This window comes from Meleagris gallopavo, chromosome 6 (genome assembly GCF_000146605.3).
Source record: "Meleagris gallopavo isolate NT-WF06-2002-E0010 breed Aviagen turkey brand Nicholas breeding stock chromosome 6, Turkey_5.1, whole genome shotgun sequence".
Taxonomy (NCBI): domain Eukaryota; kingdom Metazoa; phylum Chordata; class Aves; order Galliformes; family Phasianidae; genus Meleagris; species Meleagris gallopavo.
This window is the reverse complement of record NC_015016.2, coordinates 33,610,518-33,635,980: the sequence shown is the minus strand read 5'-3', so window position 1 is coordinate 33,635,980 and position 25,463 is coordinate 33,610,518. Positions and strand designations below refer to the sequence as shown.

Genomic DNA, 25,463 nt, shown 5'->3' with positions numbered 1-25,463 from the left:
TAATTAGCAATTTATGCTCTCGTTGTACTCATTTTGCTTATCAAGTTATTTTTCAGGTTCAAGACCTATTTTATTTTACCCTTCCCTCTCATCACCGATCTAAGAGTTGTTCTTGGCACTGGGAACCTTAAGAGTACAGTTCTGGCCGCACGCACGAGGCAGTTCCAAAAGCAGGAGCTGGCGCTCAGACAGCCCATTGTTTAAGTAAAACTCAGATGTTATTTCCGTAGCATCAGCACCAGCCTCCGTTCTTAAGGCTGTGTGTGTGCCTGTCTACACAGGCATTACTGCCTGATCAAGGCTTGTTCCAGTATGAAACTGGTGTTTGCTTTGCTTCTGCATGGATAGAATGGAAAACTGCCTTGAAGAAGGGACTTTAGCTACAGTCTGTGGGCTTGCTGAGGCAGCATGCGATGAGCGAAGCTCTGTAGGCTCCATAAGCACAAGCACTCATTGCTCAGATAAGGCAGATAAGTGATGTTTCAGATTCTGTTGACTGATTTGTAAATTAAAGGAGCTCTCAGCTCCGCAGATGAGAAGTTTTCCAGGGGTGTGACACACATGCAGATGAGAGAAGGAGACAAAAAGCCTGTGTATGAGATAGACAACTTGGTCAATGAGGCTTTTTCTGTAAGCCTTATTTTTAATCGACATGATGCATCTGCCCACTTGAAATACTCTGATTATGAAACTGGCTCTCTGTTTGCTGCTTGGCTTTTGATTTCTAAACATTTCCATGCAACGTAGGCTAATAAAAAGGAAAGAAAAAGAGGAAGGCGTTAATGCAATATATCATGTTAAACATTTTGATTTATCTACAGCTTTTGGTTTTTCAGTAATCCCAAACCATATGTACAAAGAGTGACTGACAAGATAGATTGTGCTTGAAGCAGCTTCTCAGTGGTTTGTACTCAGGTTTTTATATCTGATGTTCGGAATCTTTAGAAATGAACTGATGCAACAAAATACTGTTTGATTTTCTTTCATATCCATGGTGAAATTTTTCATGTCAATGTCAAATCAAAATGATGAAAAAAAGACTGTAAAAAACAATTTAAACCTTAATAGGATATTAAGTTAAGAAGCTGAGAAATAAATGCTTTGAAAAACTTAAAACCAAAGGATAGAATCCCTTAAAATTCATTTGTGCCTATAACAACATAAAGGACATAATTAGATTAATTATTTTCAGTCTATAAGACTGAGAAAGTCATAAATAAATGGCAAAGAATGGAGAGCTGTGTTAACAATCTTCTGAAAAAGTATACAAATTAGGTTACAGTAGTTTTATATAATACACATTTTAAAAGAATGATTATTTTCATCATCTGAATTTGCAACACAAACTTAGCTTCAGTGAAAATAAACATCATGATGGTATTATCAAATGTCACGGACTTCAACAAAGTTCATAGTGCAGCTCCTTAGAAACTGAATGATGCATTCAGCTTTTAGGTTAATCTGTGCATCACTTAGGTTCAAGCCAAAAGAGAGAAGTTCACTAACAATCCTGATACCTGTATCTGTTCGCTGTCATCAGAATTCTGCTGTGTCGTGTGCATAATAATCTACAAGTGAGCTGCTGTTTTACAAAATCCACCATTTGTAGTTAGAAAGGTAGCAAAAGTGCTGTACCTCCTATCACATAGGCAGGTTGTTTCAGCAGTACTCCATTCCAAAGCACCTGGTGACAAAGCGCTTGTAAGCTGTGCAGGTGTGCCAGAGATTGAACTTTGCAGAGATTCTACTCCCCTGTAGTCCTACTCCAATTCTTCCCCTGCAGCTGACAGGCAAAGGACTGTAAAATCGGCCCCCTCTAAGATGTTGGTGGATTTCTTTAAGACCATCAAGTGGTGGCTAACTGAAAGCATTGTCACTCGAGGCTTATGTGCAGACCAGCCATTGTGCTGCACAAGGAAAAAGAGGCATTCATCAATGATATCACAATGAAGAGGAATAGGAACAAAACATTTCACTGCGCGCTGGTATGCTTTATTGAGGGCAGAAACAGTGCAGTTTGCGTAGATTAAAAATGTAAGCTGAGAAGTTGAGAATATTTGCAAATGCTCTTTTTTGACTCTCTTGTGTAAGAGTCTCCAATATCTTTATAATCTGAATCAAACTGCTGGAGATAAAAAGAGATACAAGGTGCAAAAAAGGAAACTGAAAGCTCTCACTCACTTCACTGTCCAGACGTCATGAAAAGAAATCTGGGCTGCTGTCTTGATTGCCTCAGTGTAGCCCCATTCCATCCTGGAGAAATCTGTAGTCACAAAGGACCTGGAGGCACTTACACATGGACTGAGAGCTGCCCTGATCAGTTCTGTACTGCTACTGGATTTGGCATAGAGGCTGCTCTGTTCATCCCCTTGTTCAAACTTGAGGTTAATGTGCATAATAAAATGCTGCAGTTCCATTTCTCCATGCTAGTGGTGACACCTCAGCTACCAGGATGAACTCCAGGCTCCTGCTGGTACTGACTGCATCACTGGGTCTACGTTTTAAAGTAAGTGAAGTAATACTTCAGGCCTTTATATTCTATTTCCAATTAGCTGGAAGAGGCATAAACCTGGCTACTTAGTAAGCATCATCAGACAGAAGGTGACTTGTTCTTTAGTCTGACCTTTTAACTCATCTTCATGGGTGGGTTTGGCTCAAAGCATTCATTATTCCTGGGTTGCCAAATTCAAAGAAAAGATGGGGTTAGAATACAAGGTGTTTGTTCCTGTTACGCTGGAATTCCTTTGCTCTTGCCTGAGGCTCTACTGCAGAGGTCTTGGGAGTTAACACTTCTATGCCATTTTGCCTGAAACATTTTGTTATTACATTTCTCTCCTGTCAGTGGGAATTAGAGGAACCTGAAATGTTGTCCCTGTCTAAATAAAGAGCTAAAAGTAATTCTATGTTTTGTGATGCTCAAAGCATTGCTTTCTGTTTATGTTGTATGAAAAACATGCCGGAGTGAAGAAAATAAACTGGCACCCAGAACAGAGATCTTTTATTGAACTCTCTGTGAAAGCTACTTGAGGAGAAGGATCTAGTTCATAGGTGTGACAAAAGAGGCAAAGTAAATGGCCACCATGGGAAAATGGTGTTGGTACAACCAACCAACCAATCTGAAAAGCACACAGGAAGGAAACCAGGCAAAACAGGAGATAGATGTTTTCTCTTTGTTTTGTTGGTTTGTGTGTGTGTGTGTGTGTGTCATAACAGGTTATGTTTATATTAGAGGGAAATGTTCTGTGTTATATGGCCCACAAGCCCTCTCCCTTTGCTGTCCCCATACAGAGACCTCCTGGACCATGCAGTAACTTCTTTCTGTCATGTGCTCTGAAGTGTAGTCTCCTTGGAAACCAAACATACGTGTACTATGTACAGCAATAACAGTAGTAATTATTCATTAAATCATTTGGAACAATATGTTTTAATTTTATTGTTGGAAGAGATATGATGTAACATTTTGTTACATGTACACATATCTACAGCAAACATTATTTTCTAGGCTTTTATAATTCTGTTAAAAAGTAGTGTTAGATGAGGATCTCCACAGCTTTTAAATTTTATCCCAAACTTTTCCACTCTAAACAAAAATATTTTCATTCTCATGATGATAAATCCCACTTGTGATCAGTTATATTTGTACAAATACTTTTGAAACACGAAGCAAAATGCTGAAGGAATGACATTCCCAGTGTAGAGTCCAAAATAGAATAAATAATACATCATTTAAAAATCTGTCATAGTTAAAAAAAAAAAGCAATCACATTTCATTAAAACAGCATTTCACTCAATTTTTCTGTGATTTTAGAGAGTGTCTTTTCTCACCATAGATCTGGCAGTGATCATATATCACTTGTTGTTCTGTTACCATCCTTTCAGTTAAAAACTGAAGCGTCTTCAAGAGTGTCACGGGAAATTTTAAATGACATAGCAGCAAATGGCATTGGGTTCTGATGCTATCAAAGAAAGTGTAAGTGGCAATTAGAGTGGTTGGAGTGGTGCCTGAACATGATCTGGAAACTGCAGTACTCAAGCCAAGCAGGGACCTCAGTGGCTAATTTTTTGGACAACATAACACAGGATGCTGCTCATGTCTTCTGTTGTAGTCAGTTTTGTATGCTTGAAACAGACGTATTATGGTTAACCAAGAGCTGGTGACTGGAATACTCTAAGCTGAGTATTGTTCTTTCCTTTGTCTGAAGCTCACACAATATGCTGTACATTTTATAAGAAAGCGATTTTCTTTCTGTCTCTTGAAAAAAAATCAACATCAGGTTTCATTAACAATGTCCTTTCCCCTTAATAAATATGTGTATATATGATTGCTTTATGCAATAAATCAGGTGTGGAGCCGACATGGGAAAACTCCCAGATCTTCATTCTTCTGTCCTACAAAGCTCTTGGAAATTGTCATCATTGTTTGTTTTAACTCCAAAATTGCAAGTGCCCTGACAAAATGCTGATGGAAGTTGCTTTGCCAGCGCATACTGAGACCATTGTCATTACCTGAAATGAACTCTCAGTCACCTCTGTGAGGGACGAGAGGTCAGTGGGGATGCAGGCACTACAGAAGAAGCTTCTTTAGAAAATTATGCATGTTGTTACCTTTTGCAGATCAGCTGGGAGACCCATGACAGCAACAATCAAAAAGATCTTCATGGCTAAAACTCACAGTGTAGAAGACTTACTTAGTACAGTGGGCAGCAAGCGAGTAGAAGCAGACATCAGTATTTTCTTTTTTCTTTCTAGATAGCCAGTGTTGAAACCTGTCATGTCTTTTCTTTTGCTTTTTCCAACCAGCACTTTTGTCACTGCAGTAATAATGAGCTCATCCCAAAGCTTTATAAGAACAAATGAATGTCACTGGTACTTTCAATTTCACAATAAGCAGAGGAGCTGCCAGTCTACTCTCAAATCTGCTTTGGTTTTCTTCTGTATTCCACAAAAGTTTTTCTATGAGTTGATCTTAGTTTTCATGAAAACTGAACCAAAAAAGTTGTTAATAATTCAGTCTAATTATCCCATCCAATTAGACTCTGGATGAAGGATATAAGGAAGAGTGTGCCAAACTCTGCGGACTGTTGGTATTCCAAAGCAATTAAAGCAGTTAGTGCCTAATTAAGTACTAATTTATGAATTGTGCTGTCTTACGGGTGATAGAAATCTGGCTCAGGCTGGAAAACAAGACTTTAGCTATTACACATGAAAGCATCTACTACTTTAATACATATAAAACCTACTTTGTTTCATATGAGTCGAGTGCACTGTACAACTAGATTACATTCCCCTCCTGTTTGGCTGATGTCCTCTTACAGTTTCAAGTGTTTCCCTAACATTCATTTTCCTATATCCTCAGATGTCACAGATTAGGCTGGAAGACAAGCTGTCTGGCAGCCAGTTTCCCACATTTCCTTCAAATGGTAAACTGAACTGTTTTCTGCAGTAGCAGAGTTGAGAACCTATTGATGCTCACAGTATCTTTATTCCATTTATACAGAATAATGGAAATTTTAGCTAGAGCTGAAAAGCCAGAAACCAGCAGCAACTGTTTGAGCCAGGCTTTTGAAGGAGGACCTTCCTAGCTTCCTTGTATGCTACAGCAAACACAAACATCTTTCTTTTCCTTGTAGTAAACATTCATATCTTGAATCCCAAAGAGAAGTAATGCTAGATTTTGGAGACTTGATCTCCCCACAGACCTGGCAGTTATCTCTGACGTAGCCCTTGGGAATGTTCAAATTGCCACAGCTGATTTGTGTTCTTGTTACATACGGACAAAAACAAGTCCTTCTCATCTTCACTCTTCACCGCTTCTATGCATTTGCCAGAAAGGACATGGACAATCATTCCATTCTAAAATATGGGAGGAGAAGGGGAAGAAAGAACAAGTAAAAAAATAAGAGATTTCCAGTAAAAACTAGGCAATGTTTCTGATTTTTTAATGTATAGTAGGTCATCGGTAATGACATTGTTCAAAAATATGTTAGTATTGCTCTAAACATGATCACTAGGCATTGTGAGAACACAGCTTCTTTGGAAGCTGACAGGATTCACAAGTGCAGAACTCTCTAAATCTCTTTCTTTTGTTTTGTTTTTCTATGGGTAAATATCATCAGCATCAACTACAGTATTAGAGACCACAAAATTTGAAAAGGACCAGTCCTTCTCTTAGGAATCAAAACAAATTACAACAGATATTGTAGCTGAGGATTGCAGCATCCCTATAGTTACGCTGACTTCTGTTTTCTCAGGCTGTCCTCAAGCATGACATTTTTCTATTCTTATATAGTTCTTATTCTGACTGATGAAGTCTGAGTAATACTGAGCTGTTATTATAAGAGGTTTGTCCTCCTACAACACAGGAGGCATTTTAAATGTTTCCCTACTTCCATGGGGCTCTTATTTGGAAGAACTTGGGATTCACAATGCCTTCCCCTGTCTAAAAGAAGTGGGCAAAGATTTATCCTGCTCTTATTTTCACAACCTAGCTTCTGATTGTATTCCTATAAAGCTAGTAAGTTAAGCAGTTAAAATAAGGGTATGTGAATGTAGGTAGGATTTCTGTAATTTGTGTTTTTAAACCAGATTTATTTGTAGTAATTAGTGTAAACGGATTAACAGCCTCCTAAATTTCCTGGATGAAAATAGTACAGAAGTGAAAATTGCCCTTCAGCTATATCATCCCTCCCTGCAGATGAAATCATGTCAGTTACCCAGCGATCGCACAGTTGCCATGTGCAGTCACCCCCTTGCAGCAGTCAGTACTGACCTCCTGGACGTCCCAGTGCTGCTCACTGTTATCTATTTCCTTTGTGCAGTTTTGAGGGATAACCTTCCCATGTCTGACATCAAGGCAAAGCAGTGGAACAGACCCAAGACGGATTTCCTTCATGCTGTTATATTCAAAGTGCTGGAAAAAAAGGAGGTTTATTTGAACAGTGATGGAAAGGCATCCCAGTTCATCTTAAATGTTCGCTCCAACATTAATTTTCCCACTCCTGTTTGTTAGATGCCACCCAAACATGAATGAAGGATAATCAACTAGGCAATCTCCCCAGCTAATTTTGGCAAAGCTACTTGCCTGAGACTATTTTTCTGAGGAAAGACTTTGTGGACTGTGATTACATACAAAGTAAACCCATTCTACAAGAAATCTTTCTACCTTAATAAATATTTGAACAGAAGGATGTTTCTAAAGTGTCTGTACACATTACAGTTAAAAATGTGCCTGCAGCTCACCCTGAGCTCACTGTGAGCAGTGAAACTTCATTGGGACTTAGAGTAAATATCTGCAGTCAGTCTGTACTGGTTTGGCTTCTCTCAGTGCAAGAACTTGCTAGTGTAATGCCACCTTGCCAGTCTACACAGATTTCCCTCCTGTCTTTTAGGCAGTGTTTTGGTTGCTAGAATATGGGAAAACCCACCTCTATTCCAAAATGGATGCATACCTTTTATGCCTAGGCATTCTTTTCTCCAGGTTCCAGAAAATAACTACTGTAACTACACGTAACAACGTGTGCTGGAACAAAGTGTGGGGATCTGGTCTCGGGCATGGAATACTGCCACTTCTGAAATGATGCTCAGCTACAGAAAGGTGTGGAACACTGCCTTAGCACACACCTAATTTTGAACACATTATTTCCAAGCACGTCAACCCAAATGTTTACATGAATATCTTCTGAACAGTTCCCTAAGTCCAATGCAGTGCTTCTTTATGTAAAATCTACAGTACCTGGGTGAGGCTGTTACTGCAAGGAGAGAGTTTGATAGAGCCATCTGCCGAGGCCCTTCCAGGTCTGTAATCTGCACAGAAGCCAGCACCAGTATTGTAAAGCTGAAAATAAATATTTTTACTGAAATAAAGCACAGATATCAAGAAAATATCCTTCAGCTAGCTTTTTTTTTATGATTACATCCCCTTATCATACATGATTTTGCATGTAATTCAGGGAGTATTTTTTTTCTAGACTAGATCTTACATGTTGATCTTGCAAAGTGATCTGATAAGAAGGGAGAGTCTCACCAAAGGTCAGTGTTACCTAATAAGCTTTAAGTTAGAGATACCCACTTCTGGTTTTAACTATTATGATGGATAAAAGAAATCTGTCAGAACTACTTTTTTGCTAATGGAAAATTGCCCTTCAAGCTGACATGGTATTTGGCAAAAATACGGATATTCCAGGGGGAAAAAAACATTTCCCGTGATCCACAGTTATGCTTTTCTCAAGCAAGCCTTGATAATAAGGAACAGACAGAACATTAGAAGGATGCAGTAAAGTTTGTCTACAGATATCAGTGTGTGACTTAATTAGTAGACCTATTGCCTTGTTGAGGGGAAATCCTGTCCAGTAGAGGTTCCTGGAATAAATCCATATTTTAATGATTTAAAAAAGATTAGTATCACATCCTGTACACAATCTGCAAAGGAACTGCTATCACTATTACCTCTGTCTTTGGAGGAAATGCAGGACTGGGGAAATGCTTCTTTTCCTTCATACATGTGGATCAGCATAGAGGAATCCCAGATGCTGTTGCAATTGCCATCTGAATGGAGCAACACAGTTCTTTTCTGTTTTTTAATGATACCTAAAGAATCTAAGTTTAGGATCCTCTGATCTGTGACACCAAACTATAAAGGGTGAGCTCATCTCTTGGCTGGTGTTCAAGGTTTATGTGAGAATTTGGACTGGCTGTTCTCTTCAGTCCTTTGCTTCTTCTTCTATTCTTTTGAAAGCTTTTCAAAGTGGGAGCAGCCTCTCACTGCACAGATACTGAGTACCTAGTATTAACTAGTATATCCAAGTGATACTGGGGTCTTCAATGGGAAAACACGAATCCTTTTTCCTGTACATTTTCTCTTACCTTGCCAGATAATCTTGGTGTGTCTTCAGGCCGGGAGAGCTCAGGATACACATTTGTTATAAACCACTGGAAGCTTCTACAGCCCAGTCTCTTCTGTAGCTGAAGGCGCTCACTGCAGTCTGGTTTCTCTGCCTTCATGGAGAAAGCACAGGGCAAAAAAGGATATTGCTCTGTTTGCTAGAAATGAAAATGACTGCGTAGCAGTTATTTCTACCACTTCTTCTATTCTGCATGATACATATCTCTCAAGATTAGGCAAAAGAGGAGGACCAGGTGTACTCTTTCTCCAGCTTTGTGTTTCAGAAGTAGCACATTCAGTGAAAATAGGTATTTCTTTTAAAATTGTTGTTATCCTGCAAGATACATCAGACTTCATAATCTTTTTAATTAAAAATCTCCAGGCCAAGTTTGATACTTTTTGCACTGAAATCAGGGGTATTTAGATTGTCATTCAGTATGGAATTTACCCCAAAATTAAAAAAAAAAAAAAGTGTCAATCCTCTATTATCAGAGAATTTAAGGGTAGAATTTGGTGTAACATGAACCTAATCAAATAATTGTCTGGCGGTTGCTTAATTGAGTTGTAAATGTGTTTTGTGACTGTAAAGGCATAAAAACTTTCCAGATTTATGTATTTTCTTAAGTTGCATACACATAATCCTAGTAGCAACTCTGTTCTGAAAAAAGATAGCTACCATCAACCCTTGCTGCAGCAATGAGCATCGTCACTGCAAGGGACTGAGGGTCTGAGTATCTGAGGGTATTTAGCACCTGAAGATGACAAACAGGATTCCGAAAACCTCCTAAGCAGGTAAGTGTCTAAACTGTAGATATAAAAGCACACGAAACACTTTTCTAAATCTCTCAGTACCTAAATACTACAAGAAGTCCTGCCACCTTTAAGAGTCTTTCTCCTCTTTCTTGCCAGCGGTAGATTTCCCCTTTCACATTTTTACATTTGGGAAATGTAATTTGAGATTGCAGGACAGCAGTGTGGATTCCTGTCAGAAATTAGAATTGGGAACGTAAGAAAAGAATTGCTTGTAAATAACTTTCCTTAGCTCAGCCATTTCTCAGCAGCCTTAAGAAAGTAAAAATGCTTTTGCCACACGCTTGAAAATCAGCGATGAACAAAAGGCCTTTTGTTCAAAAGATGAAGAGAGAAGCATCAGTTTCTAATGGTGTGTATCAATCATGCCAGCCCGTGTAAGCTGCACCAGCAAATCTCAACAGTTGCAGTATGCTAAGGAGAACCTCATCATTTAATGTCAGCCCTACATTCAATAAGCAAAACAACAAAGTTCAGCAATTCAGCACCTCACAAACCTGCCACCAAGAGGTTTCCTTGTAACAGGAACTAGAGGAATATAGAGGGAAATAGAGGAATAAAATGCTTCCTCTAAAAAGAGATGTTTTTCAGCTTTAGCTGAAGAAGGTGGTGACAGTTAATCTCATTTTGTTGTGCTAGTTACAGTGTGCATTTGATGCTGAATAAGTGCTGTAAATAATCTAGAGAGACTCATTAGCCCTATAAAGCAATCTGAAAGGAAACTGTGCTTGTAAATAAATGAAACACACACAGAAAAAAAGAGAAAAAGAGACAGTGGCTGAAACCATGGAGAGCTGCAGAGAGCTTTATTCATCTGTATTAACTGCTCACACCACAGGCATCCTGTGCAAGATGTAATTTCGACCATAAAATGGGAAGACTTATAAAGCTGTCTAAATAGGGCTCATTTTTTATTTCCAGTGTTGGGCAATTCTGTTTCAAGGCTCGCAGTGGCCCATAGGTGGCTCCGCTCAGCCTTGCCGTGCAGTCAATCCCTCAGGGCTCTCTGCAGCCCTGGCAGCAGAGCAGCAGTAATGTCACTGCCTGCTTGTGTCTTGAACAGCATCTTGCTGTACTGACAGGCTAATCGTATTGACTATGAAGGAAAGGAATGGAGAAAAAGGCCTTTTATGTTCTGGTATTCTGAACATGGAGATCGTACAATTGGTCATTTGAAGGAGCATCATACTTAGGAGTGCTAAAGTACCTTGGCTAGAATAAACTCTCAGGCAAAAGGTCATGGTGTTCATAGGTAGTAAATGGAATCATTGATGGCAGTAGTTTTTAGCTCTGAAAATTGCTTCTGAGTTGACAAGAATGGCTTTCGGGAAATAATTAAATGATAAACATCATCTTAAAAGAGCTTACCATCCTCCTTTCTGTTACACGGCTTTAAGCCTTGTGAGTCAGATCATGAAACTCTGGCCAGTGAAGTTAAAAACTACTGCACAGACACAGAGGGAGAAGCCTTTTTAAAAAGTGAAAACAGAATTAAAAATTGAATGTGTGTCTCGGGCTCAAGCATGAGCACAGGAGCCAGACTGGAGGAGCAGACCTAAGGAAGCCTAAGGAACCTAAGGGGCAGCCTAAGGAAGTCCCACTAGGTGGCAGGAGAAAAGCCCCACTGGCACGTGGCTTTTTTCCTCTCCCCACTGTGATGCGGCCACTGCCGGATCTGCAGCAAAGACATGAAGGGCTGAAATGCAGAGTGAAACTGAATGGGAAACTTACTGGGATACTTTGCATGGCACTGACCCATGCTGTGCCCAAGTGTTTTCAGGGAATCTTCTCCTGAAAAGCATGGCATTACTCAATGAACTTGATACACTTCTTAAAAATTATTATTCCATACTGCTCACAGGTTTGTCCACTGCCTTGTAGATGAGGATACCAGTACCAGAAAAGGTTTGGGAGCCATTTTCCATTCTGGAAAACTGCTGCAACATTAAAAGCTTTACTGCCATAGCTCCTAATACAGCATCCAGCAATTTGTGATACAAGGCATATGCAGTCCCCTGATTGACCATGATCCGCAGTGGATCACACAGTGGCTTAAAAAGAAGCATGGCCTTTCTGTCGTTGTTAGGTGGTGTGTAGCTGGTATGTGGTTCAAGTGTGGCTGCATGCTAGGCTACTGAGAACCCAAATCTCTGGAGGCTGCACCGCTGGCTCTGTGATGCTTCTAATGATAAAGTAACTTGAAAAAGTACTAATGATGAGATCTAACTTCCTCAGTTACAGACAATTGCTTCTGTCAGCTTGTGAAGAAATCAACTTTTCTTAGTCACTAGAGCACTCAGATGTATTATCTTAGAGTAGGACCACAGTTTGCCACATGCCAGTGAATATTACTTGAACCACATACTAGATGCCTTCAGCAATGAAGAATGAATCCTTCAAAAAGATCTTTCAAGCACACAGTGCAGCTAGGCTCCACTTCAGATGACTGTTATCGAATATGCTGTCATTAGTGGAAAACCAAACCACAGCTTGCTGGGCAGCCTGAAGGAGGAGTCATTTGGAGATAAAATCATACTCTACGATATTTGACAACTTCAGCAAACAACTCTTAGGCTTTCTTTTTTTCCTGATCTAACAGCTTTTCCACCAGCAGTTTTTACAAAAACGAAAAACTACCTGGTGCCAAGCCTACTGAGTGTTTGACTGTACACAGACACCCACACTACCATCCTACCACCATCACCTACCGCAACACACAGTCCTTCCCTCAGAAACAGACCACTACAGATGTCTTTACCTTGCTGATTAGGAAAGCCACTGTGTCATTCTTGTAGAAGTTCTCTTTGAAAGAACCCAGCCAAGTCTCTGCTATTCGGATTTTGTTCCTCACAATGGCCTCTTCATAGGAGAAAGCATGGGGAATATGATTTCGATAGACATGCCCAACACGGGAGCATGGAATGATTTCTACAGAGCCACCACAGAGCCAGGTCTGAAAAACAGGTGAAGGTGCAAAAACAGATTATCTTCTATGTAGCTAGTAAAGCACAGCTGGCTTTACAAACCAGTAATAGTGAGAATGCAAAGCCAGAGTCACTCATTGAGCTAAAGCTTTCTCTGGGCAGTGGCTGAATGTTAATTGTCAAAATTTCTAAACATCTGAATAGAAGAAGCTCCTTTACTATAGATTCCCCTCAGGACATCTTAGTCTGTGTATTCCTGGAAACAGAAAGAACATGATGTGCTTCTTCATACACTGCTCCCCACAGACATGGAGACACAGAGAAGATACCGTGCAAGACAGACCTTTGATTTGATGCTGTGTAACCATTTATATGCTTTTATGTTTTCCTGTACACAGACTGCAGTGTAGTGAAGAGACTTTTGGGCATACCTTCTTTTGCCTTGGACTTTAAAGACTTGCAGACTTTGTGTCTGCAACTTTTGTTGCTTTTTAATATCGATTACTCTTCATATTCAGCAAAAACTAATGCACACAATATAACATAAACAATTTGATACTTAAAGTAGATGGCAAAGAAATGAAAGCAATTTTTCATTTGGTGCATGCCAAAATAGAAGAGGCAGCTCTCAGAAGCTAGCTAATCCAGTGACTCTGACCTCAGGCAAACAGTGATAGTGAAACTTCCTTCTGACATAATGCTTCTAACTCACAGCATCTGCATATTCTTGTATAGTCCTGACAGATCACAGAGCATGAGGTAGAATTCTGAAAGTATAGTGATATTTGCCATATGTCAAGGAGTTCCACACTTAATTGCTTTTATAAATCACTTCTTGCCTTTTCATTCAGATCCCTTCAAAACCCAGTAGTTACCAGCACTTGATGTTTTAATTAAGGTTCTTACCCTTATAGATAGCTCTAGATTTTCTGCTCCCCACATGGTCATGTCAGAATCATAAGCTCCAATGTTTTGGAAGTAATGTCGATCCATGGCAACTACTGCACCAGCTACTGCAGGACTCCTGTGTATAGATAGTAGTTTGGAAGTGAGCAACTGTTTTGGACAGAGAATTATATGAAGAATGAAAACCCCACCATTTCTGTGGTGGAGATAATATAAAAAATTATTGAATATTAGTCCTTATAATCTCATATTAACTAATTATCAAAGAACAACTGGAATTGAATTCTAGGATTTACCTGGGGAAGAGAGCCAAGCTCTGAACTGTTGAATCAGGCTCCGAACAGTAAGAAGTGTAAAGTACAAGTACATTCAAAACTACAGATACACATAATGATTAAGATTTTTAACTCTACGTAGTCTATCATTTGCTTTCCCTACAAATCTTAATACTTTGTCTGGTCAAGTTGTAGAGAAGTTGCTTCTAGTTGTGCGTAAGACATTTGTCACATTGCAAGCAGAACTGCAATCTACTTAGAATGAATTTTAAAGGTCAAACAATCTTAATCTAAGCCAAAAACCCATCCCCTTCAAAAAACATTAACCAAGCAAATACAAGTAACCATGTCTCTCTTTTATTAGCTGGAAGACTGCTCATATTGTTCTGTTGAGGTGAGTGGAGGCATATCGGCTTATGAACTGTTACCTGATAGGGCTGGTGGGAGACTGTCGTACCTTCTCTTCATGCTCTGGCACTGGTTCCCAGTGAAAATCTAGTTTCCAGTCAAAAACACCTCGGTGCAGACTCACAGAGTGATAGTACTGAAAAGTCTTCCAGTCTATGACATCTATGATAGGGGAGACGACACTGTTGCTGAAAAAGACAATATAATTTCTTTTTAAAGCTGAAGAATAATTTCACTTCTGTGTTAGTGAACAGTGGATCACCTTTATGACACTGTAGAGCACAAGCACAAACTCCTCTGGATGTTGAGTGCCTTCATTTTCCCTCCTGATAGAGCTCAGATGCTCCATGCATGGGAATACTGAGCATGAAGTAATGATTCTGAAGATCAATAATTTATTGATAACCTATATGTTGCACTGTCATTTTAAAACTATTCAGGATTTTGCTATGCGTTAACCATCGGAATTCTTGTAAAGCAATTTTACAGAGGTTTCAACATTTGAAGTTATGGGTGCAGAATTTATACTGAAAGATGGTTTTGGTCTCATGCACTTTACCATCCTTTCATTTTTCTCTAAATGTTCCACACACTTCATGAGTTTGTCACTTCAGGCCAACGAAGTATGCACTTTCACTTACTTTGTTCTGCTTGGTTTTTTGAATTAACTTCTATCACTGGTTTTGTGAAACATTTTCTTTTTGTGTAGTCTTCTACTACATCCTTAATGTGCTTTCACTGTCTCTGTGAGAAATTGACTTCTAAGAGGCACTGTGCTGTGAGCAGCAATCTTTCAATTGATTTCTACCTCAGGTTAAATTTGGGTTAGTTAGAGATGAGGTATTAGACATGTCCCCATAGTAGACTTGTCATGACGTTTCACAGTGTGCATTATCCTGGAATGTACTGACAATTTGGAAAAGCCATCAGTATGCCTTGTTTCCAGGTCAGTGATGTATCACATTTGGAAATTTTCAGAGTGCAAATACAGTGGTGTTAGGGACTGCAGGAAAAAATATATTGAAGAACAACAGTAACCATTTCTGCTCCTTTACACAGAAAGTATAGCCCCTGGTCTTAGTGTAAGGGCTTATCTAGAAGGTATTCTATAGAAAATGTAATTAACATTTAGAATCATAGAATCATAGAATCGTAGAATGGCCTGTGTTGAAAAGAACCACAATGATAATCGAGTTTCAACCCCCTGCTATGTGCAGGGTCACCAACCACCAGACCAGGCTGCCCAGAGCCACATCCAGCCTGACCTTGAGTGCCTCCAGGGATGGGGCATCCACAGCCTCCTTGGGCAACCTGTCTCAGTGTGTCACCACATTCTGTGTGATAAACTTCCTCCTAATATCTAATCTAAACCTCCCCTGTCTCAATTTAAAATTGTTCCCCCTTGTCCTACCACTATCCACCCTCGTAAACAGATTTACTAGGGATTAAGGTGAAAAAAACTATACTGTAGTCAATGGAGGAAAGTCACCTCAGACATTTTCAGTGCAGTGAACCATTTGTTCTTTTCAATGTCAGAGACCAGAACCAGCTGAGGAAGATGGCAGCTCTTGGTGATGGTCATGTCATAACATATCTGCTCTGCCTTTACAATCTCTATTGTAATGTTTTTTTCAGAGACAGGATCAGGGAAGCTCAATATTCTGTTTTATCACAGTTGCCATTTACTGTAGATAATTTTAGAACCCCACAGAGAAAAAGAGATTACTGATCTTCAGTGAATTGTGTGAAAATGTACCATGCAGACAATAGCATCAAAATGATTCAGTTATTCCTTTGTTTCCTAATAAGAGCAAACTGCCCTATGATGAGCTAAAGGCAGAAGGTTTTAAAACAGAGAAGTGATTATATCTCTCCATTCAGGCATAAAACCAGCCTTTGTAATATAGTATAATAAGTGCTCTTGGAAACAGGCATTGTGTTTATAAATAAAACAATTTTATGGTCACCTTTAGGCAACATTTCTAGGCAGTGATTTGCTGCCTTTCTTCTGCAGGACTCAAATAAAAATAACAAAGCTGATATCCTCCCTCAATTCTCTTGATGAAAACATGGTGATACAGTTTTGTAGCCAGGACAGGAGCAACCTCCTCAAACTCAAGCCGGCAGGAGTTAGCTTTATAATGGAAAACTGTATTTAACCTTTACTCACTAACAGTATGAAAAGGAAGCAGACTGCTTCTAAAAGTTACTAAAAGGTAGTGCTCTGGTGGACTTACACAAGCAGGTGTTTTCTAATTTGACATGCTGGGAAAAATCCAACTAGCAGATTAAATGGATGTTATAAGGCTAAACTTCAAAAAATGAAAAATCACTATAATTGTAATTTCTACATCCTGCTGCATTCTCTTCTGTAGACATCACTGACAGTTGTCTGGTTAGCAGAGTACCTGGAGGTGGATACTTCCCACCTGTTCAGTGCTACTTGCTGAAATGCAAGCGATCGCTGCTTGACTCTCCATTCTCATCTAGAAAGGAACAAATGATTCTGGGTTCCTTTATTTCAAAGTTTCAGGGCCAGGAGGGGAAGATCAGGGGGGCATGCCTGGGTGGAAGCCAGGCGAGGCAATGTAGACTGAACCATTCAAAAAACCCCGGTCATGAAGATTAGACCATATGCGTATATGCAGCATAGCTCAGATAAAGATAGTGTGAATACTCAAAGTTATGCTTAGATATATTCTGGATCAGACAATCCAGACATTTCAGATGATTCTCCATTTTCATATCCAACCAATTTAAACCTGTTCTTCTTTTTGGATCTGCCTTAAATTCGTTACTGCTATAAAACTCCAGACTCCAAAGACACTCCTCGCATCAGTGCAGTTGCTCGTATAAATAGTACTAGTTCTTGCTGAAATAACCATTATTTTTTAGTGCATGCTTTTACTTTGCTTGTTATTGAGCATGACAATTCCATGTTATTCAAGAAAAATACCTGCACTGATGTCATGGTTCTGATGGTTAGGAAAACAGGCAATAACCCAAACTAAATACAAATTATGACACAGAAAATTACAATTTTTAAGTCAGCTGAGAGAAAAAAAACCTCACTGGATGAGCCATATTCTAACCTGGCTAAATTAAAAAATGAAACAGAACAAAATAAAATCAAATATCCTTTACCACAAAATTATACAGTATAAATTGATTACTGTGTTTTACTCCAGTAGTTTTTTCAGCACGCCATGATAAAGCGTTCTCAAGAGAGTGTTTCTAAATGTAATGCTAGATCCTTACCTAGTACAAACTAGTGTAGCTCTGCTGAAACCAATAAAGCCACACCTCCTTAGAACTTAAATATTGAGGGTGTCTTTGTGATCTGAAATAGAGAAATCCAGTAACTTTTGTGAAAACCGGACAATGTTCAGTTTAATCTTAATCAAGCAGTGCTTTACATACCATTTGGTAACAAGGCTTTGTATAGAAAAGCCTTTTTAATATGTTTTCTGCATATTCAATGATGGTTCGCACTCTGTGTGGATCTAAATGCAAATTTGCAGCAGAAGGTAATTGAAAGCTGGAAGATGTTCTTAGCTATTCTTCTTGTTTTTAACTGAATAACTGGCAGACAGTCAGCAGCTTTTCGGTGCTTTGAAGCGAAAAACATACTGGCAAACTCCAGCTAATTTCACTCCGTGGAATTCAAGGAAAGGAAAAAAACAGGAAACTCAAATATAACCAGCAGCAAGGCTTTGAACCATTTGACTCTGGTGGTACTAATTTGCGAATGTTTCAAATGCTTGGAACACACAGGATCTACAAAAGGTCACAATTCCATCAAAAGAGCAACCCGAGCAACAACTATTTCCTAGTTTGGGAGTTCTCAACAGAATACAATTGTGAATGAAATATCTTCTCATGACCCTTGCAGTCAGCATGGACAGTATGTTCTTTTCTATTTTTAGAGTAACACGCGAAGAGGAAGAGTTAATTAACATTTTTGTTTTGAAGTTGTAGACATGATATTTTGAAAGCGCTTTTTAGTGATTTATCTTTTTTTCTTTTTGCTAGGAAAGGAACAGATTTTAATCTGATTGAATCATAACTAACTCCTCATTTCTTCTACTTTTGGCAAAACTGATTGCTTTTGGCTTTAGATTCAAGTTTCTTTACCTCATTTTCTTTAAAATAGGTCACCTGCTGATACTGATCAGCACTGTGAAAGATTGTAAGGAGATAGCACATCTTCAGATAACACGCCATGGAAGTGAAATTAGTGTTATTGACGAACAGAGGCTATAAAAAGATCAGGCCAAAAGTGAATTGAAGGTTGGACTTAACGATCTTGGAGGTCTTTACCAAGCTTGGTGATTCTACAATTCTATGAATTCCCAGGGAGCAGGCTGCTGTACATGATGTTGGTTTTCAAAACCAAGAAAAATAGCATGGAAATGCATGCTGAAATTCATGATGGGGTTCCGTGTCCTCTGGATGGGCAAATTCATACTTCTCCAAGCCTGTGAGATGGTTGAAAACAGATGACTTATGTGTTTGGTAGCTTGAAAAGCTGAGAGACGGTCCACAGAAAAAACAGAGGGCTGGATGAAAAAAGATAAATGAACTGTTCATTGCAAAATATTTTCCATCTCCCTAGTGTAGTGCCATAAAACTAGCTCCACTCAGTAATTTTTTGAGCAGTGCAACTCTGTATCTATTCCTGTATCTACAAACAGAGGCTCTGCTTGAGTCCAAGGCTAATGAGGTATCTCTCAATTGCAGTGTTCATTTCTTATTCTGTTTAACATAATTTCATTAAAAATTAGTGACCTAGAATCAGGGAGCCAAGTAGAGACACTTTGAATTTTAGAAACCAGAAAGGCTTCTTTTGATACTGCAGGCTTCAGTTTCTTAGCAATATTTGAGCTGTGCTGTAGTCAGTGCACGAGCACAGAGGGAAATAACTATTGCAGTGAGGAGCAAGGGAAAAGTCTTGAGGACAAGCTACTCCTCTGCAAGCCATCCCCCTCTGACAATGCTATGGCACTTCTGCCTTTTCTAGAGCTGGAATTCCTTTTCAAGAATGTAATCAAGGCTTATTTTGCTTCCATGCAATACTGACAGGAACCACAATTTGAACTTGTATTTTTTTTTAAATCAATCTTCTGCAAGAAAGGAGCCATACACTTCGGCCCGATGGTCACTGTTTTTAGGTTAAAGCAGCAACCTTTTCAAGGCTTCAGGAACAAATGAGCATATGCTCCCCTCTGCCCTTCAGTGCCTCTGGACTAAATACAATATAGCAGTTGTATCCTGCAGTCTCCTGGAAAAGGCACAACCCACAAAAGATGATTGTAATAATTGCATAGCTGTAGTACTATACACCATGCTACTCACCTGGAATTAGGCTGGAATATAAGCAGTTGTCAAGTGAAATGATCTGTGGGACGTCTCATCTAGTTTTTTAATGCTGTTCAGGTGGCTTTGGTATTCATCCTTGAATAATCAGATGTCAAGGAATGCTTTGCAAATCACCGAACATTCTTGAGGTGGTGCACTAAGCTGATGCACAGCATCCCAGTCAATTTGTTTGGTATGGTTCAAAAAACTGGTCCCAGCCAGGGTGCCCATAAATGCACATGTAATGACTTTGGAAAGGCTTAATACTTTTGGGTTAATGAATAAAACCACCATGCTGGGAAATGAAATGCAATCACACAGAGCAGTCAAATATTTTAGAAATCTGTCTGTTCTTGTAAAATTGGGTAACATTTCTCATGTTTGTCTTGTCTGTCATTACCACAGGTTAATCAGAACTGGGGATATCTCCCTTTCCGTGAATATGTTCAACTCAACAGAGTGAGTTCTCTGTTTATGTAAAGATCTATGCATTGTTAAGATCATAATAACAGTGGTAGATCTGCTCAGGCGTGTAGAAAATTGGGCTTGATCAGCTTTCAAAGTTAAAGTCTCTCTCTCAGCTCCTTTAAACTCCTGCAAAGGACTGATCTTTGGAAAGGCTGCATTTTTCTTTGCCAGCTGAAAATTGCTCTACGTGATTGTTTTCCCATCCATGCAAAAGTGCATGGATAGCAGCTTGACTGGTGCAGTCAGAGGAAGAATTAGGGGTATTTCACTAGTTACTCTAAGCTTTTTTTGTCACTGTGTTTTCCTCATTTGGGCTGTCTTAGGCAGTGGATATGATTGAATTTAACAGCTCCTCAACTGCTAAATGAAGCCAAGTTGACGAATGATCTCCATGCAAGCATTACAAGCAAATTAGGAAAAATAATGAATTGACTTCCTTAATGTCCTTGAGGAACTCAAGGACTGCAAAAATTAGCTCAGGTGTACATTAGAGAGTAGGCCCGAGCACCAACCTAGACTTATACCACTCTGAAAATACAAATCTGTATCTTCCTGTGTGAGTTTAGCTATAACAGTCTAAGTTGTGTGGAAAATCTGTTTTTCTGTGGAACAGAGATGGTACAGCTGACATTGGTTTGTAACCCGGCAGGCTCAGGAAGCCAAAGTGGTTAAGGTAAGCATCCCTTTTTATCTTCAGCTTCATAACTAAGACAACTAAAAAGTAAAAATAATGGATTGCAATCTTTTTAATTCAGACCACTAGGAAGCCTTGTCATAGATCTAGCGAGGGCTGGATAAAAAATGCCAGTTTAGTGATATCGGGTATGAAGTGAGCTTATCGGCTGCATGCCCTATCCTGTTTCCCACATATCATGGTGATGCATGGGGTGTGAAAGCAGAACATAAAAGCAGTGTGACCTGCACAAAGGAAACAACCAGGCAAGGATTAAAATAAATAAATAAATAAACCAAAATCTTTCCACGTGCATCTCTTCCAGCAGGAATTAGCACATTCAGGGAGCTGAGAAGTCATGAAGATATTGGGGTTGGACACGATGATCTTTAAAGCTCCCTTCCAACGCAAACCATTCTATGATTCTGTGGTTCTGTATTTACCGGTTGCTGGACAGCCTGGCCAGGAGTGGCTCCAGCCAGCCCTTCTGACACTCGCAGTGTGAATCCATGAAGACGAGCACATCTCCAGTTGCCCGTGCAGCTCCTAGCATCCGTCCTCGGATGACTCCAAGCCTCTTGTTGCTCCGGATCAGCTTCACGCCATCCAGCTTCGAGATGTATTCACTCAGAGCTGACTTCAGGGGCCCTGTCATAAATAGAACAGTCATTTTAGCTTTGATTCAAGTTCTTACTAGAAAGCAACAGGTAGTAGGAGATGTTGCTTGCTTGCCAGTAAAATGTTCTGGGAGCATTTGTTTTACATGGCCATGCAGGCCAAGTTCCAAATATTCCCACAGCAGTGTAATGTCAAAGAGAAGTAAAGACTAATGGAAACTGAGATTCACTAGATATGAAGCTGTTCCTATGAAAAACTTAAAATCTCCCTCTCCTGTTTTAACCAAAAAGTAGATGTTCTCATTCTCTCATAAAAGACACAGATCAGCATGAGATACAGGTGTTTGGCTTTCCCAAGGACTTGTGATTACTTTAGCAATGTGGAGTTTTCCACTCCTTACTTCAGCCAAAGTCCATGTCTGGAAATTATTATACCAGATCTGGTCCAGTGGGAAGATTTGCATTCCGTGATCTTATTTTAAAGCAAGAAAGCTCAGAGTGATTGAAAGTGATAGGGAAGAAAAGAAACATATTTCAAAGTTGAAAGGCTAAGTTGAATTCTAGAGATGGAAGATTGAAACCTGGCAGCCAGCTCAAAGCTCTCTCCCATTTGCCTTTTATTCTCTTTATACAATACTTGGTGGTGGACAGTTTCCTCCTTGCAGCTTTGGAAAGCAGAGATCATACAAAGAAATGGGGTTACCTTGCTGGCTCAGGTCATCTACTAGGATGATATCCTTGAGGGAGGCCTTTGGGGCTGTGTTAATAATGCTGTGCACTGTTCTCAGCAGAGTAGACCAGGCTTCATCATGGAAACAGATGATGACACTAGCAGTAGGCAGGCTGGAGTCATATTCTTGCTGTAGGCACCTGTATAGAATCAAATGAGGGAGACACTAGAAACACTGGTACAGTTGGCTACTTTTCTCAAACCAGAGTTGCAAGCTACACCTAAATTTTCAGGGATGGAAAGCAGTCTAAGATCTCAGCTCAAGAAGCAAAGGAAGTATTAAGGTGTCTAAGACTGGAACATGAAGTGAAAATTTAAGAATGACATTACAAAAATTAAAAATATGAATATGAATGTTTTGCTGTATTCTGTTGGTTGGTTGTTTTTCTTTCCCTTCTGTTCTGGCTGCAACAGAAACAAAGAGCTCAAATGATACAGAAGACAAAGAAAGAGGAATTGAAAAGACAATTAAAGCAAAGGAGAAAGGGTGATACAGTAGATCAAAGCCAATCTCCACCCCTTCCATATTTTCTCATGTAACACAAAAAAGAGCAAACTGAAATGCAGTACCTTTAAGACTAACAAGAAAAAATAACTCATCTACACAACACATCAGCGTAACTGTGGACTGCCTGACCTAGATTACAGAGAATGAAGCCAGCATCCCTGTACAGCAAAGAAACAGACCCTGACTTAGGTAATGAAAACTAATACAGATGCATTTAAGAAAGTTAATGCATATTCCCTACAAAGTGCACACTTTGCTTTTCCTGATGAGAATGCATCACTGATGAAAGAGGCTCCCAAATAGGTAGATTATCCCCATGACTATTTCTGCTGTTTCCTTTACAACTCAAAGTACTGATACAATCTACTGCAAGAAACCTGGCTGTGCGGACATGGTATGACATTTCTGAAGAGGCTACAGAGTGCCAGAGGGGGCCCATGGCTCCCAGATTGCCATGGGACCAAGATGTCTCCCATGACATTAAAACAACAAACACCAAGGTGGCAGTGAATGGGATGGATCTCAAGCATTTAAAAATCAAAAACGTTTCTGTTCATCGTCATAGAAACTCCATATATAAAAACCCTATAGACCCTTATCACATTATTTCATAAACGTAAGTAAAGAAACTAAAAATCTGTATTCACCACAAAAGCTGTTTTTCCATCTGCCCATTTTAGTTCAAAAGACAAAGGACACACCGTGCAGGCAGGAGGGTATTCATTTTCCAGAAAAAGCTCTCAAATGCCAGTATATCTATTTTGCTTACATTAGAAAATGCATTTAAAAGCTTTTTAATTCCCAAGTAGCACTCATATAGTTTTCCAATTTGTTTAGCAGCAAGAACTTCTTGAAGGAATGACTGAATTATGTAAAAATATTTACACCTAACTTGATATGTCATCTTGGTTCCAAGGCTGCTTAGAGATCCAGCTCTGTATCTGCTGTCAGTTCATGAAAGCCATTTATTTGGTTTTTATCTGATCCATTGTTCTTTTAGCATTTTCATACTGCCAAACAAATCACAGATTTTACAGTGGTTATTAAGCAATTAGTTGCTCAGCTAATTCAACTGTAGCAGAAGCTCATGTCAGGGATATGATTTGAATATTGCTGTTTATTACCGTTTTACTTAATGCTTCAGTTCATGAACTGGACCCTATCGTGTTAGACAATACCAGATACAAACCTGCTTATCATTCATTGGAATCCACAATCTGAATGATTTAATAGCAAGTAAAAATACATGAATATTATAGATATGCTTCTGTAATCAACAGTGTTGTCTCAGAATTGTATATGGGAGATTTTTGCTATTCTTCAGTAGTATGGAGAAAAAAATACTCTTGTGACTTGATGGTATCTGTATTTTTAGGCAGAATAATCTACAGATAGTGAAGGAAAGTGAAGATCTGATGCAGTCCTTTTACTACCAGGCAGCTTTAACCAGGAATACTCAGTACAGTTATACCCACCTATACTGTCCACCATAACACTGCAAGGCTTTGTTGCTAGTATTGTGATTATAGCAAAAAAATAAAATAAGACTGTTGCAGAATCTTAATTGGAAGAGAATTGAAAATGACTGTGCTTGAATATGTGGCTTAGGTGGTGAGTATTTAGTTGCCATGGAGATTGGAAAAGGCTTGCTATATAGATATCTAGTCTTTAGAAAAATGAGAAAGGGTGCTGGTATGCAGAATTGCCTTCCCTGTAATTTGGAGCAGTTTCAGGCTGTCTATCATAAATCAACATTTCAAAAAGTCAGGGCTGTGACTGATACAAGGCACAGTGACTTAATCCAATTTGTGAAAAATAAGGAATTGTCACATGCAGATAGGAACTGGAGAGCAATTCTGAGAGGGCAAAGGCTCTGCTCTGCCAGCAGCAACTCTCACTCACCTGCAGGAAAACATCTCATTGAGATTCAGTTCCCAGCAGCACTCAAGTGGAACCTGTGCTTTTGTAAGGAAACTTAAAATTCATTTAGATACTTGTGTGTCTGCATTTGCCTGAATACATACAGCTTGTTGCTCAAGCTCAGGAGAGGAAAACAGACATTTTTTACACAGAATATGGTTACTCAAAGTAAATTGGGAAAACAAGGCATCTGATTTATCCATTGGATAAATCAGTAGGATCAGTTGGAATACTGGAACAGATACAGCTTTATGCATCTACTTTCTGACAAGTGGCATAAAACATTCACCTAGAAAGGCATGCAAAGAGATGTAGGGTATGTTACAAACTGGGGTCTGGGCAGAGAGGTCTGAAGTATCACATTCCAGGTGAAGAATTTGGATCCAGAGCTATCAAGGCAAAGCAGGCTCTGCTTTGCTTCCACTGGAGCTCTGTAATCTTATAAAAAGAAACTGCAGTTCTGCAGCTCCAGTGCAAAACATAACAGGAACAGCAGCTATGTGTATCTTACAGCATTTACCTTACATCTTTCACTCTGTTTTAAATGTGAAAAGGAAGTATGTAAACATGAAGTCTGGTCAGCCTTATTTTATAGCAGTGCTTCACAATCGGTAGGCATAGCTTTGAGTCTGAAGAATTTGTCATTTAAAGTGAAATGAGAGAGACAGTCCATGCAGGTGACTTACTGAAATTTCTCTAACTGGTTGGTTTCTCTCTAATAAACAATAATAGACATTATTACAAGCAACAGGATTCAACAGAACAACATAATAGACATTCTGATTCATTACTGCTTCACTCTCATGTTACATCAGTATAAAATGTGACTGGCACAGCTGTGAGCTAGGCCCACAGAGTGAATCATGTTTAAAAAACATCATTTTAGGTTGCATGTTGGTCCATAAAGGACAGGGCTGGCTTAGAGATAGACCTCCCTCTGCAGGTTTATGATCTGGATTTAGACCTGGACTGCCTGCAGCGGCGG

At 39.3% G+C, this 25,463-nt stretch overlaps 2 protein-coding genes across 2 annotated transcripts in view; one reads left to right on the top strand and one right to left on the bottom strand.

The window, feature by feature from the left end:
- Nucleotides 1-4,024: 4,024 nt before the first annotated feature.
- On the bottom strand, nucleotides 4,025-22,650 carry GALNT15 (polypeptide N-acetylgalactosaminyltransferase 15). Its single transcript, XM_010712851.3, has 10 exons — nucleotides 22,621-22,650; nucleotides 22,024-22,216; nucleotides 21,147-21,351; nucleotides 14,225-14,392; nucleotides 13,522-13,639; nucleotides 12,450-12,644; nucleotides 8,863-8,994; nucleotides 7,733-7,834; nucleotides 6,770-6,910; nucleotides 4,025-5,853 (listed from the first exon to the last, which is right to left on the bottom strand). Exons 1-10 carry the CDS (start codon nucleotides 22,648-22,650, stop codon nucleotides 5,707-5,709), a joined length of 1,431 nt encoding a protein of 476 aa, XP_010711153.1. The 3' UTR covers nucleotides 4,025-5,706.
- Nucleotides 22,651-22,874: 224 nt separating this feature from the next.
- RFTN1 (raftlin, lipid raft linker 1) overlaps nucleotides 22,875-25,463 on the top strand; it is a 21,443-nt gene continuing 18,854 nt past the window's right edge. The window contains exon 1 of the mRNA XM_031554048.1: nucleotides 22,875-22,952. Coding sequence (XP_031409908.1) covers nucleotides 22,875-22,952 — 78 coding nt within the window. The remainder of the gene's footprint in view (nucleotides 22,953-25,463) is intronic.